This window comes from Poromitra crassiceps (genome assembly GCF_964638095.1).
Source record: "Poromitra crassiceps genome assembly, chromosome: 7".
Lineage (NCBI taxonomy): Eukaryota > Metazoa > Chordata > Actinopteri > Beryciformes > Melamphaidae > Poromitra > Poromitra crassiceps.
Window position 1 is genome coordinate 8,398,209 of NC_139628.1, and position 17,628 is coordinate 8,415,836.

Below are 17,628 nucleotides of genomic sequence, written 5' to 3' on the forward strand. Positions count from 1 at the left end.
CCCGACAGCTGGAAGTGCTCGATCATTAAGCCATTTCAGTCTCTCCCCTCAAACACACTGTAGAGCTGTGGAAAGCCTCCGTCGTTTCAAAGTTAGTGGTTTGTAACAGTGCTCTCAGCTCGGCTGCTTTCTGTGAATGTTTAATTTGCTCTCTGTCTCTCCTCTCCTGAGGGGCGGCGGGGCGCTTAACGAATAGACTGCTCCGGTTTGCCTACAGAGGGGAACAACGTTAACCAGGTGAAGCCAAACCAACACTCTCATTAGTTCCAGATGCAGTGAGCCAGAGGCACACACCAGAGAGCACATCTAGCAAACTGAAGGCCTCCACAGAGTCCGGAGAGCCAGAGGCACTCACCAGAGAGCACAGCCAGCAACCTGAATGCCTTCACAGACTCCAGAGAGCCAGAGGCACTCACCAGAGAGCACAGCCAGCAACCTGAAGGCCTTCACAGACTCCGAAGAGCCAGAGGCACTAACCAGAGAGCACAGCCAGCAACCTGAAGGCCTTCACAGACTCCAGAGAGCCAGAGGCACTCACCAGAGAGCACAGCCAGCAACCTGAAGGCCTTCACAGACTCCGAAGAGCCAGAGGCACTAACCAGAGAGCACAGCCAGCAACCTGAAGGCCTTCACAGACTCCAGAGAGCCAGAGGCACTCACCAGAGAGCACAGCCAGCAACCTGAAGGCCTTCACAGACTCCAGAGACCCAGAGGCAGCACTCACCAGAGAGCACAGCCAGCAACCTGAAGGCCTTCACAGACTCCGGACAGCCAGAGGCAGCACTCACCAGAGAGCACAGCCAGCAACCTGAAGGCCTCCACAGACTCCGGACAGCCAGAGGCACTCACCAGAGAGCACAGCCAGCAACCGGAAGGCCTCCACAGACTCCGGAGCGCCAGAGGCACTCACCAGAGAGCACAGCCAGCAACCGGAAGGCCTCCACAGACTCCGGAGAGTAAGAGGCACTCACCAGAGAGCACAGCCAGCCAACTGAAGGCCTCCACAGACTCCGGAGAGCCAGAGGCAGCACTCACCAGAGAGCACAGCCAGCAACCGGAAGGCCTCCACAGACTCTGGAGAGTAAGAGGCACTCACCAGAGAGCACAGCCAGCAAACTGAAGGCCTCCACAGACTCCGGAGAGCCAGAGGCACTCACCAGAGAGGACAGCCAGAAAACTGAAGGCCTCCACAGAGTCCGGAGAGCCAGAGGCACTCACCACCCCAGCAACTTGTGGAGTGAGACTCCAGTATATTCTCCAGCCTGGGGGACTGTAGTCGTGTTTTCTATCCGTGGTTGCACTTCGTCATGTAGTTTCTGTGTGTCATCTTGAGTTAGACCAGGATCCAAAGTGGAACTTGCTTCTGCTCAAAGTGCCAGACTTGGGCGATGTGCGCTCTGGAGACAAGTGTATGTTTTTAATTGCTCCCAGTATGTTTAAATTCTTATCAAAGAGGATTTGAAAGCACTCGACTTTGGATAAGACCGTGTGAGCTCTTTACTCTTGGATTTTTGCGGCTGCCCCACAAAGCAGTGAGCCCCTCATCATGGCCAACATGGCGGTCCAGCTGCTGGGCTTCTTCCTGGGCGTGCAGGGCTTGGTGGGGACTGTGGTGGCCACTATGTTGCCTCACTGGCGCAGCATGGCCCATGTGGGCTCCAACATCATCACAGCCACCTCCTACATGAAGGGCCTGTGGATGGAGTGTGTGTGGCACAGCACAGGCATCTACCAGTGTGAGCTGCACCGATCTCTCCTGGCTCTGCCACCTGACCTGCAGGTAGAGATATCCTACGCTTTTATCCAAAACACTGGCTTACATTATCACATGTTTTTTATAGTATAGTTTGCCCCAATGGGACGCAAACCCATGGATTGATGGATGGATGGATGGATGAGCAGCATTGTCTTTAAATGTGTCCATAACACTGCTGATTGATCAACCAAATCATTGGTTGATCAGTCTATGTTTTGATCGATGGATAGATAGATTGATGAATCAATGGATTGACTGATTGATGTCAAGACATCATGACCTTCAAGGGGACACTTTGCCCATTTTCAACCAGCTTTGTATCATTACATCAGTAGTATAATTATGCAAATGAACAATGTTTAACTTCTGTCCATCTTGTCTGGACCGAGAGCTCATTCACATAACTTCCTGGGCCTAATGATGCCATAATGTCATTTGGTCCAGGAAGTTAACTAATGATACTTATAGTGACAGTAATAGTGAAGTGATACAATATAAACTGATCCGCACTCAGGAAAACCGTTGATTTCTTTTATTTTACATGAAGTCCATGGTGCAGGCAGACGTTTCGGTCACTGCCTTAAGAGTCACACTATATGCAGCTTCTGAAGAAGGCAGTTGACTAGTTGACTGTACAGTACAGTACAGTACAGTAGTGGAGTACAGGCTAACTGTTGGTAGTATTTGGAATTCTAACAGGCGCAAAGTTGTGTTTCTGACTGGGATTGTGGTTGTTTTGATTAATCAAAACATTTAAAATCTTTACTACTACTACTCTACAGTCAATGTAGTGACATCATCAAACAGGGCCCGAGTTGGCGAAAAGCTGAAATGTTAATGTAGAAAATCTATGTCAATTTCAGACTTGAAAGCAGTGTCCTGTGTTGTCTGAGGTGAAATGCAGATGAACTAGTCATATGATCAAATGATGCATGTCCTCCTTAAACATTGTTCATTTGCATATAATAATAATAATAATAATAATAATAATAATAATAATAATAATAATAATAATAATACATTTGATTTATATAGCCCTTTTCTAAATACTCAAAGTCGCTTTACACACAATAAAATCATGTAATAGATACAGAGCATAAAAGAACATAACGATAATAATAACAATAAAACAAAGTACGTGATTTAAAATTGGATGAGTTATAATGATGGAGGGGAGGATGATTAGCAGGTGAAAGCGAGTTTGAAGAGGTGGGTCTTGAGGGCCTGTTTGAAGGATGGTAGAGTGGTTGCCTGGCGGATGTGGATGGGGAGGGCGTTCCAGAGGGAGGGTGCAGCAACTGAAAAGGTCCTGTCGCCCCAGGTCCGGAGCTTGGTCCTCGGGGTTATCAAGCTGTTAGTGTCAGCAGGCCTGAGGCGGGTAGGGGTGTGGCGGAGGAGGAGGTAGGGAGGGGCCAGGTTGTTGAGGGCTTTGTAGGTGGTGAGTAGTATTTTGAAGTCTATCCGGTGTTTGACTGGGAGCCAGTGGAGGTTGTGAAGGACAGGGGTGATGTAATCTCGGCGACGGGTGGAGGTGAGCAGGCAAGCAGCGGAGTTCTGGACATATTGCACTTTATTGAGAATTTTGTTTGGTGAGCCGTATATATACATATATAAATATATGTATATATATATACATACAGTATATACACACACACACACACACACACACACACACACACACACACATATATATATGTATACACACATATATGTTTTGTGTGTGTGTGTGTGTGTGTGTGTGTGTGTGTGTGTGTGTGTGTGTATATATATATATATATATATATATATATATATATATTTCATACTACTGATTTTGAAATGACAAAGCGTTGAAAATCATCAAAGTGGCCCTTAAAGTGTAGATCTTGGTTGTAAATGGGTAACTCAGGGTAAAGAATAAATTGAACATAATATCATTTGGCACACTTATTATTGGTAAAACAATTTGGACCAATCTATTGATGAATCAGTGGGTTGATTGATTGGTCAGTTGTGTGCTCTTAAGGGCTCTTAATAGCAATCTCTCTCAATAACAACAATAATCTCCGTATCTGTTGTAAGGAATTTAGATAGAAATATGGATTTTGATATCACTATTGATTCAATAAGTTAATATCAAAACCCCGGGGCACCACCACGTTCATCAGTAATTTATATTACTTTAATAAGCAATTTATATTACTTTAATAAGTAATCTATTACCCCTGCCGTCGGTCACAGGAATCAGAATCAGTTCTAAAGGAAGGGAGATCTTTAATCGACTGATATTATTATAACAAGCAAAGAACAAGTTTTAACTTCAAAACAGAATGCGTTTATTTAATCCACCAAATAGTAAAATCACAGTATTATGCATAACACCTTGTTCGATTGAGAGGTAAGGAGGAAGTAGGAGAAAAGTGAAAGAAAGGAAATAAGGTATTCAAAGAAAGCCTAGTTTAAACCTAACCTAATTAAATACATATTCTAATTCAATAGGTGAGTATTCTAAGTTACTCTATCTTCACAGCACTCTCACAATAAGCAGAAAGACGTGTGGTCACTTTGCCTGTCTGAGAGTCGAGGGTTCTCTCCCTCTGTTCGTCTGTGGGAGAACGGCCTTCCTGGCTCGGCTGGGATCCCACCGGAAGGCAGGAGCTGCCATTGCAACGAAGGGTGGCCGTGTCTGCTCTTGGACGGGCAGGCGAGGGGTCTCAAAACCGGCTGGTTGTTGGTTCAATTGTCTTTATCTCATCCCGTTGAGAAAGGGGGGATCGCCTTATATTTAGTTCGATAAGCTCCAGACTATTGCTTGCTGCCGTTTGTCGAGTCAATACTGTTTGAATGGAGCTTGGTTGTCCACATGCCTGTTCTCGGGAAGCGGTCTCATGGTCATGGGACCTGACACGGCTTTCCTCCGTCAGGGCCAAGGGATCCAAAAATCATATTAGTGGGTTGGTTATCAAGCCCAAAAAGCTCCTCAAATCAGACGCTTAATGTCCATCAGTGTTCTGTTGCTCTGCTGTCAAGTGACTGACTGCATATAAAATTGGCCAGACTATCACGCCTCTCGACTGGGTGGTAGTCATATCATCGCCTTCAAAAGCATGGCATCTTTTGAGGCCTAAAAGTAAGGACTACATCTTGAATTCTTGAGTTCTAAAAAGTCCTTGTTGTTTCAAAAGTTCTTCTTTCGTCTGCACAAGTCTGTTAGAGAGCGCAGCCAGCCACAGTTTTATCTCCTCCTGTCAGGAGAAAGGGGGCAGGGAACGCCCCTTGCAACATGGCCCTTTCATGCATTGAGATAAGGAATAGTAATTTTCACTATTTATAGAACTTAACTAAACTATGTACTTCTTTTACAAACCTATTTATATTTCTTGACATCACTCTTGGTGTGAGAAAACAAAATATAGATGGAAATGAGAGATGAACAGATAAGATAGCAAAGTAGATATAGACAAGCATTGGTCTTGTTACACAGGGATGGAGTCAGGCTGGCCGAGAGATTTATGACTGTGTTTTCCCAGAGACAAGCCCAGATGGGGAAGAGCTTCTGCTCTCTTTTCCCTTAAAACTTATAACACGATTCAAACATCTCGTCAAATGACCTCATGGCCATGGCACATTCACAATTACATCCCACATATTATTCTGATTATTTTGAAATCAAACATGTGTGGTGTATCTTTATATTTAAGGAACAAACCAAAACTATTTCTGGAACACGTATCTTTACCAAATGCTATATATGTGTACACAACCAAACCATATCTAAGGGAACCACAGGTTAATTAATCACTTATCTCGGGTGAATCCAAAGGAATTACTAGATTCAGTAATATGGGACAGGTTGTATACTAATTGTACTTAGTATTATCTTATTATAAGATAAATGACTCTTTATTTCACACATACAACACTTATATCTTGACAAAATATAGAATCATGAGGTTTGTTAATTCCATTTTGCCACACACAAAAAGACTCGTGGTCTTTTTGTGAATGTCTGCTGGCTCTTCTTAAAAAGGAATGTGAAGTGGTTTATAGCCTTTGACCCCCCACTTCCATTCGATGACCTTTGGTTTAAGGAGGAAGATGGGACCAAATAATACATTTACAAAGCATTATTAAACATACCCATGATTTATATAGATCAATGTGGGTTGCGATTCGGAGAATATTGATACCAAACACTCCATGAGTTGTACGTACAGTACACAAGTTCCTAAACTGTTTGCTTCCAGAGTCCTGTCCCGGGGTCCCGTCCGTGTGAACTAAATCTCCACCAACCGGACAGAACGGACATTGACGAAACACACTGTCAGCAGTTAGAAATCACTCCTTTGGTATCTCCAGACAGGCTGGCGCCATGGGCCCTTCTTGGCTGGCCCCAGATGCAAGGCGCAGCCAGAGGTCAATTCCTGTGACCTCTGGAGAGGAGAGATCTGTACATTAAATATTCAATATTTAATGAACGCCACCAGACGATTTTCGCTACATATCCCCCCCGTTGTATCCTAGAAGCATTCCGGATCTTCTGGGAGACAAGGAGAATAAATCAGATGGTAGATGCAGTGACCACGTTCCTGCATGAGAGTGCTGTATCCTTATATTCAAGCAGATAGATGAAGCAGGGATAGAACAGATAAAGGGAAAGATAAGATCTTTGCCTATCGCATTTAGAATAACCTATGTCACATATTCCTGTCACTTATACTCTTAATAATAGTTTCCACATATGTGTGAGCGGTCAAAACTGAAAACATACCAAAGGTTGTTCTTTCATTCGAAGTCTGAGAAGACTCTGGTTTAACGCACAGTGCCCTTATAGGTTGTAAAGTTTACCACTGGGACCGATACTTAACCACTGAAGGGGGAACCTAACCCCCCTTCTCTTAAGAAGAAACCATTCTGCTTATCACTTCTCCTAAAACAACCTCTTAAAGTTTGATAGGAAATAACCAACTCAACAGGAGTGTGGATTTAATTGTGTGATCCTGTGGAATAGTTAACCCGCTCACTTCACTGCTGGTTGACGAGGTTACTCCAGCGATTTTATTAGTGGCTGTTTCATTCGCAACCAAGGGGTTGCTTTTAGCGCACCTTGGTTGTAAACCAGGCACGGTTCAGATTTCATTGTTTGAAAATAATGTTCAGACATCTTATCAAAATTTGGTATAGGCTAGCACAGTGATTCCCAACCTGTGGGCCGCGGCCCCCTGGTGGGCCGCGAAGGTATTGCAAGTGGGCCGCCAAATCATTTCCAAAAAAGTATGATTTTTGAAAAAGAAAAAAAAAAAAAAAAAAAAATTTTTTTTTTTTTTGAAAGATTTTGAAAAATCATACTTGAAAAAGTATGATTTTTGTTTCTTTGATGTCATTGCGTTTGCTTGAATTGAAGTTTCATCTTTACATCATCTTTATATTGGGTTTGTGTTTATTTGTAACCCTATCGATTTAATGGGCTTTCTTCTGATATTTGGATTTTGTTTGGATCTGATATTGGATGTCAAATTGTTATGAGAATGCATTTTTCCATTGTTGAAGGATACCGTTATTTATTAATCATTTGTTAATTAGCCTGTTACAGACAGCCCCTTGCTTGTCATTTCTGACATCTGTGTGGTGCTGATGGACAGCTCCTTGAATGATTGGTGTGTGTGTGTGTGTGTGTGTGTGTGTGTGTGTGTGTGTGTGTGTGTGCGTGTGTGTGTGTATGTGTGTGTGTGTGTGTGGACAGCTCCTTGAAAACTGTAATACTGAAGGTGTTGCAACATGTTACAGGTGCTGTGTTAGTGACTGTGGAGCTTCCAACATGTTTCTCCTGTATTCAGTTCAGTCCTTTATGTTCAATTTTCAATAAAAAAAGTGCTCTGAGAACGCATTATATGGCCTTTGTATTTATGGGGTCGGAGGTGGGCCGCGAACATTTTTGAGACATAAAAGTGGGCCCTGAGTTGGAAAAGGTTGGGAACCACTGGGCTAGCACAATAACAAGTGCCTATTCCATCATGTGACAAAGGGTTAGAACATATGGGACATTATATTCCTATCATGTACACCAGACTGCCATATCACAAAATAACCACTTTATTGACTGTGTGTGTCTGTAGGCTATTCTCTGTGACGATACCATAGCGTACATAAACCCGATCACATGGCCTTGTATTTAATTCAATGGTCCTGACTGATGGGTAAATTCTGTTTTCCGGCCGTCAGTCACAACCAGCGGCTAAGGACCCGAATCCTGAGCAATTCTAATTCAACAGCAAACGGTTTTTTTTTTTATATATCTGGCGAACAGTCACGTTGGAAAATGAAAAATCTTTCAGCTCAAACGGACAAACGCGCCCCCAGCTGAATTTGTTCATATAACGCTATAATTAATACTGGCTGGCAGGCCGTATTTTCACATCCTGACAAGCAGGCGCATGTATGCAAAGCAATTATTAGTTAAGGATGCATCATGCAAGCGGATTATATTTGCCTGTACAATAAGATTATATGTGTGGCGGCAGCTATGACTGGGGGGTTTGAGATCAACCCCCCCTTTGCTTCCTCGCGTAGGCTATGCCAAACATGGTAACCCAACATGTCAGTGCCGAAGTGTTCCATCCACACAGCTTGTGGGATAAATGTAGGCTATTCACTTCACACAAGTCTAAAATGCATTTTCGTTTAAAAGCAAAACACTGCTTGATGCGCACCCCCGCTCTCATGGGGAGACTGAAAGGAGGGGGGGTTTGCTCCCCCCCCCCCCCCATAAGAGACTGACGTGTTGACGTCAGCACTGGTCCCTGCATACAGTATATACACACATGCAGATCACAGTGTTTGACTGACTGTCAGCATCTAGGTTTTAGGACGGCGCGCTTATAGGCTAGGCCTACTCTACTGTACACATAACATGTCATACCAGTAATTAGCTAGCCAGCATCGGGCTGGTTAAACGCAGCACCAATGCACATGGCAGAAAACACAGGGCAAGCAGCTTGCTGAGCGCGTCACTCGCTGTTGATCTGCATTTTGATTCACAGGTGTAGAGTTTTCAACTCTCTGTGACAAGATTAACCTTCTCAGCTCATAGCTGGTCAAATAAAGTCAGGTGGCTAGTCTGATTTAAAAAACGCGAAGGGGTCCGGATGGATTTAAATCAGCTAGAAATCGTAGCATGATTCCTTCCTCATTCCGGAGCACATTATCTTTCTTGAAATCCAACGGGCACACGCGCAGATCAATACTCGATTAATGCAATTTAAGAAGATATCTACTCTCTGTGACCAGATTAAACCTTCTCAGCTCATATAGCTTGTGAATAAAATCAGGGAGCTATTCTGATTTACAAACGCGAAGTAGGTTAGTCTGGGTGGATTTAAATCAACTAGGAATCGTAGCATAACCTCTTATCCCAGACCTTTATCTTTCCTTTTTCCACGGGCACGCGCGCAGATTTAGTACTTGAAGCCTTCTCAGCTTATATAGCTTGTCGATAAAATCAGGGAGCTATTCTGATTAAAAAACGCGAAGTAGTCCGGGTGGGTCTAAATCAACTAGGAATCGTAGCATAACCTCTTATCCCAGACGCAAAGTGGTCCGGGTGGGTTTAAATGAACTAGGAATCGTAGCATAACCTCTTATCCCAGACCTATATCTTTCCTTTTTCCACGGGCACGCGCGCAGATTTAGTACTAGATACCTTCTCAGCTCATATAGCTTTGTCAATAAAATCAGGGAGCTATTCTGATTTAAACGCGAAGGAGTCCGGGTGGATTTATCATCACTAGGAATCGTAGCATGATTAACCACTTATTAGAGCTATCTTTTGGCCTTTATGTCAGTTCTCAAACTGCGGACAACGCGCAGTGAAACCTCACTCTGCATTCGTTCACACTTCACTGTTAGCAGCGAGCTCTGCTGTGCTTAGCCTTTGAGCTAAGCCTAGGTAGCCACTGCAGCAGCTAACTTGTCAACAACGCGGTTCCGGTGTAGGGTGTAGGGCTGTGAGCAGTGACGCCCTCGCCTGGCTCCACCCCCTGATATACGCTCGGCGTCTCGCGCAGACCAGCTCAGTCTATACAGAGCAACGGCAGCGTATCGCTGCCCTGAGCCGTGGAGCAGGGAGACGCTTGGCTCCTCCAGCCAGCTGACCAATCGCAGCGGCTGGCCATTTGACTCAATGTTTGGTCCCGTCTGTACTGAGCAGACGGAGAAAGGGCCTCCTAACACTTGAATCGTGTTATCAAAAGAGGTCTTTAATCAATAGGCTGTTATCATAACGAACTCACAATCCTCAGATTATTGTCCTCTTAACACAGCGATGCTGTGTTCCTTCTTTTTCTTTCTCAGAATCGATACTCAGCTATGTCTTATAAACACATGCTTATATGGCAAAAACACTGCATTCACCTTGGTCAATGATAGTTCAGTTGCTTGTCAAAATAATATGTCAATCCTCACACGGCGCGTCAAATATGTAAGGAATTTAGATAGAAATATGGATTTTGATATCACTATTGATTCAATAAGTTAATATCAAAACCCCGGGGCACCACCACGTTCATCAGTAATTTATATTACTTTAATAAGCAATTTATATTACTTTAATAAGTAATCTATTACCCCTGCCGTCGGTCACAGGAATCAGAATCAGTTCTAAAGGAAGGGAGATCTTTAATCGACTGATATTATTATAACAAGCAAAGAACAAGTTTTAACTTCAAAACAGAATGCGTTTATTTAATCCACCAAATAGTAAAATCACAGTATTATGCATAACACCTTGTTCGATTGAGAGGTAAGGAGGAAGTAGGAGAAAAGTGAAAGAAAGGAAATAAGGTATTCAAAGAAAGCCTAGTTTAAACCTAACCTAATTAAATACATATTCTAATTCAATAGGTGAGTATTCTAAGTTACTCTATCTTCACAGCACTCTCACAATAAGCAGAAAGACGTGTGGTCACTTTGCCTGTCTGAGAGTCGAGGGTTCTCTCCCTCTGTTCGTCTGTGGGAGAACGGCCTTCCTGGCTCGGCTGGGATCCCACCGGAAGGCAGGAGCTGCCATTGCAACGAAGGGTGGCCGTGTCTGCTCTTGGACGGGCAGGCGAGGGGTCTCAAAACCGGCTGGTTGTTGGTTCAATTGTCTTTATCTCATCCCGTTGAGAAAGGGGGGATCGCCTTATATTTAGTTCGATAAGCTCCAGACTATTGCTTGCTGCCGTTTGTCGAGTCAATACTGTTTGAATGGAGCTTGGTTGTCCACATGCCTGTTCTCGGGAAGCGGTCTCATGGTCATGGGACCTGACACGGCTTTCCTCCGTCAGGGCCAAGGGATCCAAAAATCATATTAGTGGGTTGGTTATCAAGCCCAAAAAGCTCCTCAAATCAGACGCTTAATGTCCATCAGTGTTCTGTTGCTCTGCTGTCAAGTGACTGACTGCATATAAAATTGGCCAGACTATCACGCCTCTCGACTGGGTGGTAGTCATATCATCGCCTTCAAAAGCATGGCATCTTTTGAGGCCTAAAAGTAAGGACTACATCTTGAATTCTTGAGTTCTAAAAAGTCCTTGTTGTTTCAAAAGTTCTTCTTTCGTCTGCACAAGTCTGTTAGAGAGCGCAGCCAGCCACAGTTTTATCTCCTCCTGTCAGGAGAAAGGGGGCAGGGAACGCCCCTTGCAACATGGCCCTTTCATGCATTGAGATAAGGAATAGTAATTTTCACTATTTATAGAACTTAACTAAACTATGTACTTCTTTTACAAACCTATTTATATTTCTTGACATCACTCTTGGTGTGAGAAAACAAAATATAGATGGAAATGAGAGATGAACAGATAAGATAGCAAAGTAGATATAGACAAGCATTGGTCTTGTTACACAGGGATGGAGTCAGGCTGGCCGAGAGATTTATGACTGTGTTTTCCCAGAGACAAGCCCAGATGGGGAAGAGCTTCTGCTCTCTTTTCCCTTAAAACTTATAACACGATTCAAACATCTCGTCAAATGACCTCATGGCCATGGCACATTCACAATTACATCCCACATATTATTCTGATTATTTTGAAATCAAACATGTGTGGTGTATCTTTATATTTAAGGAACAAACCAAAACTATTTCTGGAACACGTATCTTTACCAAATCCTATATATGTGTACACAACCAAACCATATCTAAGGGAACCACAGGTTAATTAATCACTTATCTCGGGTGAATCCAAAGGAATTACTAGATTCAGTAATATGGGACAGGTTGTATACTAATTGTACTTAGTATTATCTTATTATAAGATAAATGACTCTTTATTTCACACATACAACACTTATATCTTGACAAAATATAGAATCATGAGGTTTGTTAATTCCATTTTGCCACACACAAAAAGACTCGTGGTCTTTTTGTGAATGTCTGCTGGCTCTTCTTAAAAAGGAATGTGAAGTGGTTTATAGCCTTTGACCCCCCACTTCCATTCGATGACCTTTGGTTTAAGGAGGAAGATGGGACCAAATAATACATTTACAAAGCATTATTAAACATACCCATGATTTATATAGATCAATGTGGGTTGCGATTCGGAGAATATTGATACCAAACACTCCATGAGTTGTACGTACAGTACACAAGTTCCTAAACTGTTTGCTTCCAGAGTCCTGTCCCGGGGTCCCGTCCGTGTGAACTAAATCTCCACCAACCGGACAGAACGGACATTGACGAAACACACTGTCAGCAGTTAGAAATCACTCCTTTGGTATCTCCAGACAGGCTGGCGCCATGGGCCCTTCTTGGCTGGCCCCAGATGCAAGGCGCAGCCAGAGGTCAATTCCTGTGACCTCTGGAGAGGAGAGATCTGTACATTAAATATTCAATATTTAATGAACGCCACCAGACGATTTTCGCTACACTGTTGTCAAGTCATATGGTTAGTGGCTAACCGTTAACTGCTATTTGAGAGAAATAACCACTAGCATACAGGATTCTGTTCATGCAGGCCTTCAAACTCTGGTTTCAGGCTTCTCTATCCTCTTCCACGTTAGGCTGCCCGGGCACTTATGGTGCTCTCGTGCGTCGCCTCCACCCTGGCGACCCTGTTCTCCGTGACGGGGATGAAGTGCACCCGCTTGGCCCGCGGGTCGCCCCCCACCAAGATGGCCCTGGCGCTGAGCGGGGGTGTGTGCTTCCTCTGCGGGGGCCTCCTCTGCCTGGTCACCGTGTCCTGGACCACCAACGACGTCATCCTGGACTTCTACAACCCCTTCCTCCACAGCGGCATGAAGTATGAGATCGGCCTGGCCGTCTATGTGGGCTACGCCTCGGCCTGCCTCAGCCTGACCGGGGGGCTGGTGCTGTGCTGGAACAGTGGTGCCATGGGGTCGAACCCCCTCCCCGTGCGCCGGCACCAGGCGTCCGCACCTCCTGCTCCTGTCTTCAGCACCATGTATCCCCCTGCTCCCCCCTACAGGCCGCCTGAGGCCCTGAAGGACAATCATTCTCCCTCCTCTGTCTCCATCTCCAGCAGCGGCTATAGGCTCAGTGATTACGTCTAAGAAGAAGAGAGGATACTAACACAATAACCAACCCAGAATAAAATATCTGCATCATACGCACAATCTCAACCTCGCTGTCTTTCCAACGTTAAATGCAAATAAAACAACTTTGACAACTTTGGTTACTTATGTTTAGGCAAGTAAAACAACTTGATTAAGGGTAGGATTGGTTTGGGTTAGGCTTAAATAACATTAAAAAAGGTTACAGACAGCCAGCGTTGTAGCAGATGACCATTAAACTCTAAAAGGACATTCTAGAGTGCTGGCCTTCTTCCTTACTGGCCACCACGCTTCAATAGCAGACTCTATGACGTGTATAACGTTAATACATAGCCTATCTAGAAACGTGATATGGAATGTATTTTTTGCTTCATAAACGTGATATTCTACGTGGATCTGTGGACCTGGGGGGAGGGTGGGGGAGGCGAGGTGGGGGTGACAGGTCTTCCCCGCTGAGCTTGGTTAAACCTGTTGAAGAACCGGTTTAGTTCATTGGCATGTTCCCGGGTCCCCTCAACGGCAACGCTTTTCTGTTTGTAACCGGTTATTTTCCTAAATCCCTTCCATATCTCCTTGCAGCTATGGGCCTCCAGTCCCCCTTCCAGTCTCTTCCTATAGCCTTCCTTGGCTGTCTTCAGCTCCCTCTTCAGCTCTATGCACAACCCTGGTCCCCACAGTGTCCCTGAACACACTGATATAATCCATTTTATATCCAATTATATCCCTATCTTTAATCAGGAGTGCGGCCTAGCAATGTGAAAGCAATTTGAGAGCATGATTTATAAATTTCACATTCAGATTTAGTAAGTAACCCCACCCTCGGACTCAAATAGCCCCCACATGTGCTTAGCTTTGCTCTGCTTGTGCTCAAACTATACGCTCACACTCAAAACTATTATGCTTGGACAGATTTCATGCACTCACACTCAAAAAGCCCCTGCTCACACTTACATTTGCTCTGCTTGTGCTCAAACTCTGTGCTTGCAGTCAACCAATGAGCGACCATACCCGCAACGACTCAGAGATCATTTCATTGGTCAACACTATACCTGGTATTCTATTGGTTGGGGATTTCTGACAGTGTTTTTGCACACAAAAATCCAAGAGCAGAGAAGAAATCCAAGAGCAGAAGTTTCAAGAGCGCACAGAAGCAGTTTCAGAATGCAAGCACAGAGTTTGAGCACAAGCAGAGCAAATGTAAGCGTGAGCAGGGGCTACTTGAAATGTAAGCATAATAGTTTTGAGTGTGAGCATACAGTCTGAAGACAAGCAGAGCAAATCTAAGCACACGCGGGCCCGCGGGGGCTATTTGAGTCAGAGGGCGGGGTTACTTACAAAATTCAAACGTGAAATCTTTAAATCATGCTCGCAAATTAAAGATAGGGAGATAATTCTAAACATAAGACAAGCAGCAAAAAGGAGGAATATATATAACAAGAACACTCGTAAGGAAATTACAACTTGCCAAACTGCCCAGGCTTTCCTCGAACTTTAATCTGTTCAAGTCTGAGAGAGCCCCGCAAATCTCTGACCCAAACTCTATAAGCAGGTAGTCTCCATGTCCAGTTTAATCTCTGACGCAAACTCCATAAGAAGGTAGTCTCCATATGCAGTTTAGTCTCTGACGCAAACTGTATAAAAAGGTAGTCTCCATGTCCAGTTTAATCTCTGACCTAAACGCTATAAGCATGTAGTCTCTATGTCCAGTTTCATCTCTGACCCATACTCTAAGGAGGTAGTCTATATGTCCAGTTTAATCTCTGATATGAAAAAATATGCACATCCACCGGACTCCTCAATAAACTGGTGCTGGATCACAAAACACTGTAGATTTAAAGAAAAGAAAAGTCCGCACACAGTATAATGCTATCCCGTGCTTTAATTATTCCCTCCACAAACAACGTTTCGCCCAGCAAGGGTGTGCAGTTTAATCTCTGACCCAAACTCTAAACAGGTAGTCTCTATGTCCAGTTTAATCTCTGACCCAAACTCTAAGCAGGTAGTCTCCATGTCCAGTTTGGGGTTTTAAAGTCGGCTTTAAGGCAGAGGAGAGCTGTTTAGTTGACGCTGTGTGGCTGAATTGAGGAAAGCTGATGGTCAAACTAAAGACCAGAAGGTGGCAGTATAGTCCTGTAAATATCCACAAAACTGACTTCAGATCAGTTTATTCTGGCATAAGACTCCTAGTGGACACTTGCTTGCCCCTGCTGGATAATATATTTTTAATTATGCATTCAACTAGAATGCTTTCCAAATGGTATGTTGTCATGTTGCAGTTGATTTTGCTCCACATTGCTCATACTCTCTGTTTCGTTTTTAAGCGGTGCAACCGCTTCTATGGCGTGACTGTCCGTATGCACCTGGAGTTCACCTGAGATGGATTCGCCAACGTCAACTGCTGACCCATCTCGTGTTAAAAACCATGTGAAGTGACGGCACTCAACTTTAAATGATGTCATGCAATTGCTCGACTGTGATGTCACCCGGTAGTTGTGCTGCAGAGCATGTGAGCGGAGCGGAGCGGGGGGATTTTGGCTTGAGCGGTGAGCGGGGACCAGAGCGGTACCGGAGCGAAAGATAGAGCGGCACCGATCACCCGCTCAGTCCCGCTCCAGGTTCGATCACATTTTCGAACCAGAATGCATCGGTGCGTGGCCGTGTGCACGCCCACTATTTTCTTGCCAGCTGCTGCGAGACGAGAAGGACTCATGGACCCTGACGGAAGACAGACAGAACGTTTGTTTATTTATGTAATGAAACGTGCAATAATAGCCTGAGGAGTCTGAGTAAGACTCCTCAGGCTATTATTGCACATGTAATAAGCGGTATACTTATTCCTTTTCTGCTTCTGCATCTCCGCTGCGGGGCTGCTGCGTGCGTAATTACGCAGCGTACTGAGAGCCGCGCTGAGTGATGGCGCTCTGTTTGAAGTTGAATTTCGTTGCACCAGCAAACATTTTGGTAACACTTTCTATGAAGGTCATATCTATAACGTGTTATGACCACATTCATAAGGCATTATAATGCATTTATAAGGCTTTATAAGACGCTTTATAAATGTTTATAATCATATAACAACTTATAACAAGGTTTATAAAGTATTATAAGTGGTGGATATAATGTCTTATAAGTTCAGCATTCATAATGCTTTATATCTCCAAGCACATAAGTGTTTGAAAGAACAATCTTAGTCCTGGGTGAAAATGTGGAAAATAAAGAGTTCAGTTGACATTGCTTTGATAAATGTTTTTTTTTGTGTTACACTTTACTTGCAGCCAGCAAATAATAATACATGGTATTTATATAGCGCTTTCCCTAGTGCTCAAATACTGCTCATGAGTCTTCATAATTGTGTTATAGCATCATACAATTGCTAATAACCTTATACAGTGTTGTCACTTTACTTAAAGCCCCCAAAGTCAAGCTATAACGCCTTATTGATGTTTATAAGCTATTATTCCAATCCAGAAACTTAAAATGTATTGTCGGTCTTGATACGGTAGTGCAGTTCTCTGTGTCTTTATAAATGGCTAAAGTTATGGTAGTTATAACGTGCTATGTAACCCAGGACTGTAAGACATTATATCCACCGCTTATAATAGGTATAAACCTTGTTATAAGTTGTTATGCATGATTATAAACATGTATAAAGGGTCTTATAAAGCCTTATAAATGCATTATAATGCCTTATGAATGTGCTCATAATACGTTATAGACATGACCTTCATATAAAGTGTTACCCACATGGTCTCTATCAGCTTTTTTAAATTTGTTTATATTAATCTATATACATTGAATCCGATCAATTTAGTCTGATAATTCATGAGATAATTGTGAGTATCTATTTTTTTCTGCCAGCATTCGCCATTTTCCCCTTGGCACACAAGCCACACATAAAGACACATATACGCTATTGCAACCCGATCTCCAATTTTTTTTTAAATAGCAACGTTGGTCCAAAACGTTCGTTTCGGCTCCGAAATTGTAAAATGGTAACGTACGTTTATACAGGGGTGGGCGTGGAGATTTTCCGTTTCTAACCCCTCCCCCTACCTTAACTCTAAACCTAAAATCTCAGAACGTTACCATTTTCAATTTTGGAGCCAAAATTGTAACGTAGCTACATTGGTCCAAAACATTGCTATTTTACAATTGTCTGTGAGACTGTACAGCAAAGTCATGGGCCGAGGCTTTTAAATTTCATTGTAGCTTGCTGCATATGACAATAAAGTTTCCTTGATCCTTGATCCTTGACTGTGTTGTCTCTGTGAGACTGTGGCTATTAGGCTATTACTTTTAAACTGCGGCCGGGTCCGACAACGAACATGCACCCTTCTGTGCTGAGCTCA

The 17,628-nt window shown here is 43.6% G+C and overlaps 1 protein-coding gene across 1 annotated transcript; it reads left to right on the forward strand.

Moving 5' to 3' along the window:
* Positions 1-1,546: 1,546 nt before the first annotated feature.
* LOC310779942 (claudin-14-like) lies at positions 1,547-13,279 on the forward strand (the record flags this gene model as incomplete). The annotated part of the gene is made up of 2 exons (XM_083640465.1): positions 1,547-1,780; positions 12,770-13,279. 2 exons carry the CDS (start codon positions 1,547-1,549, stop codon positions 13,277-13,279), a joined length of 744 nt encoding a protein of 247 aa, XP_083496591.1.
* Positions 13,280-17,628: the final 4,349 nt, after the last annotated feature.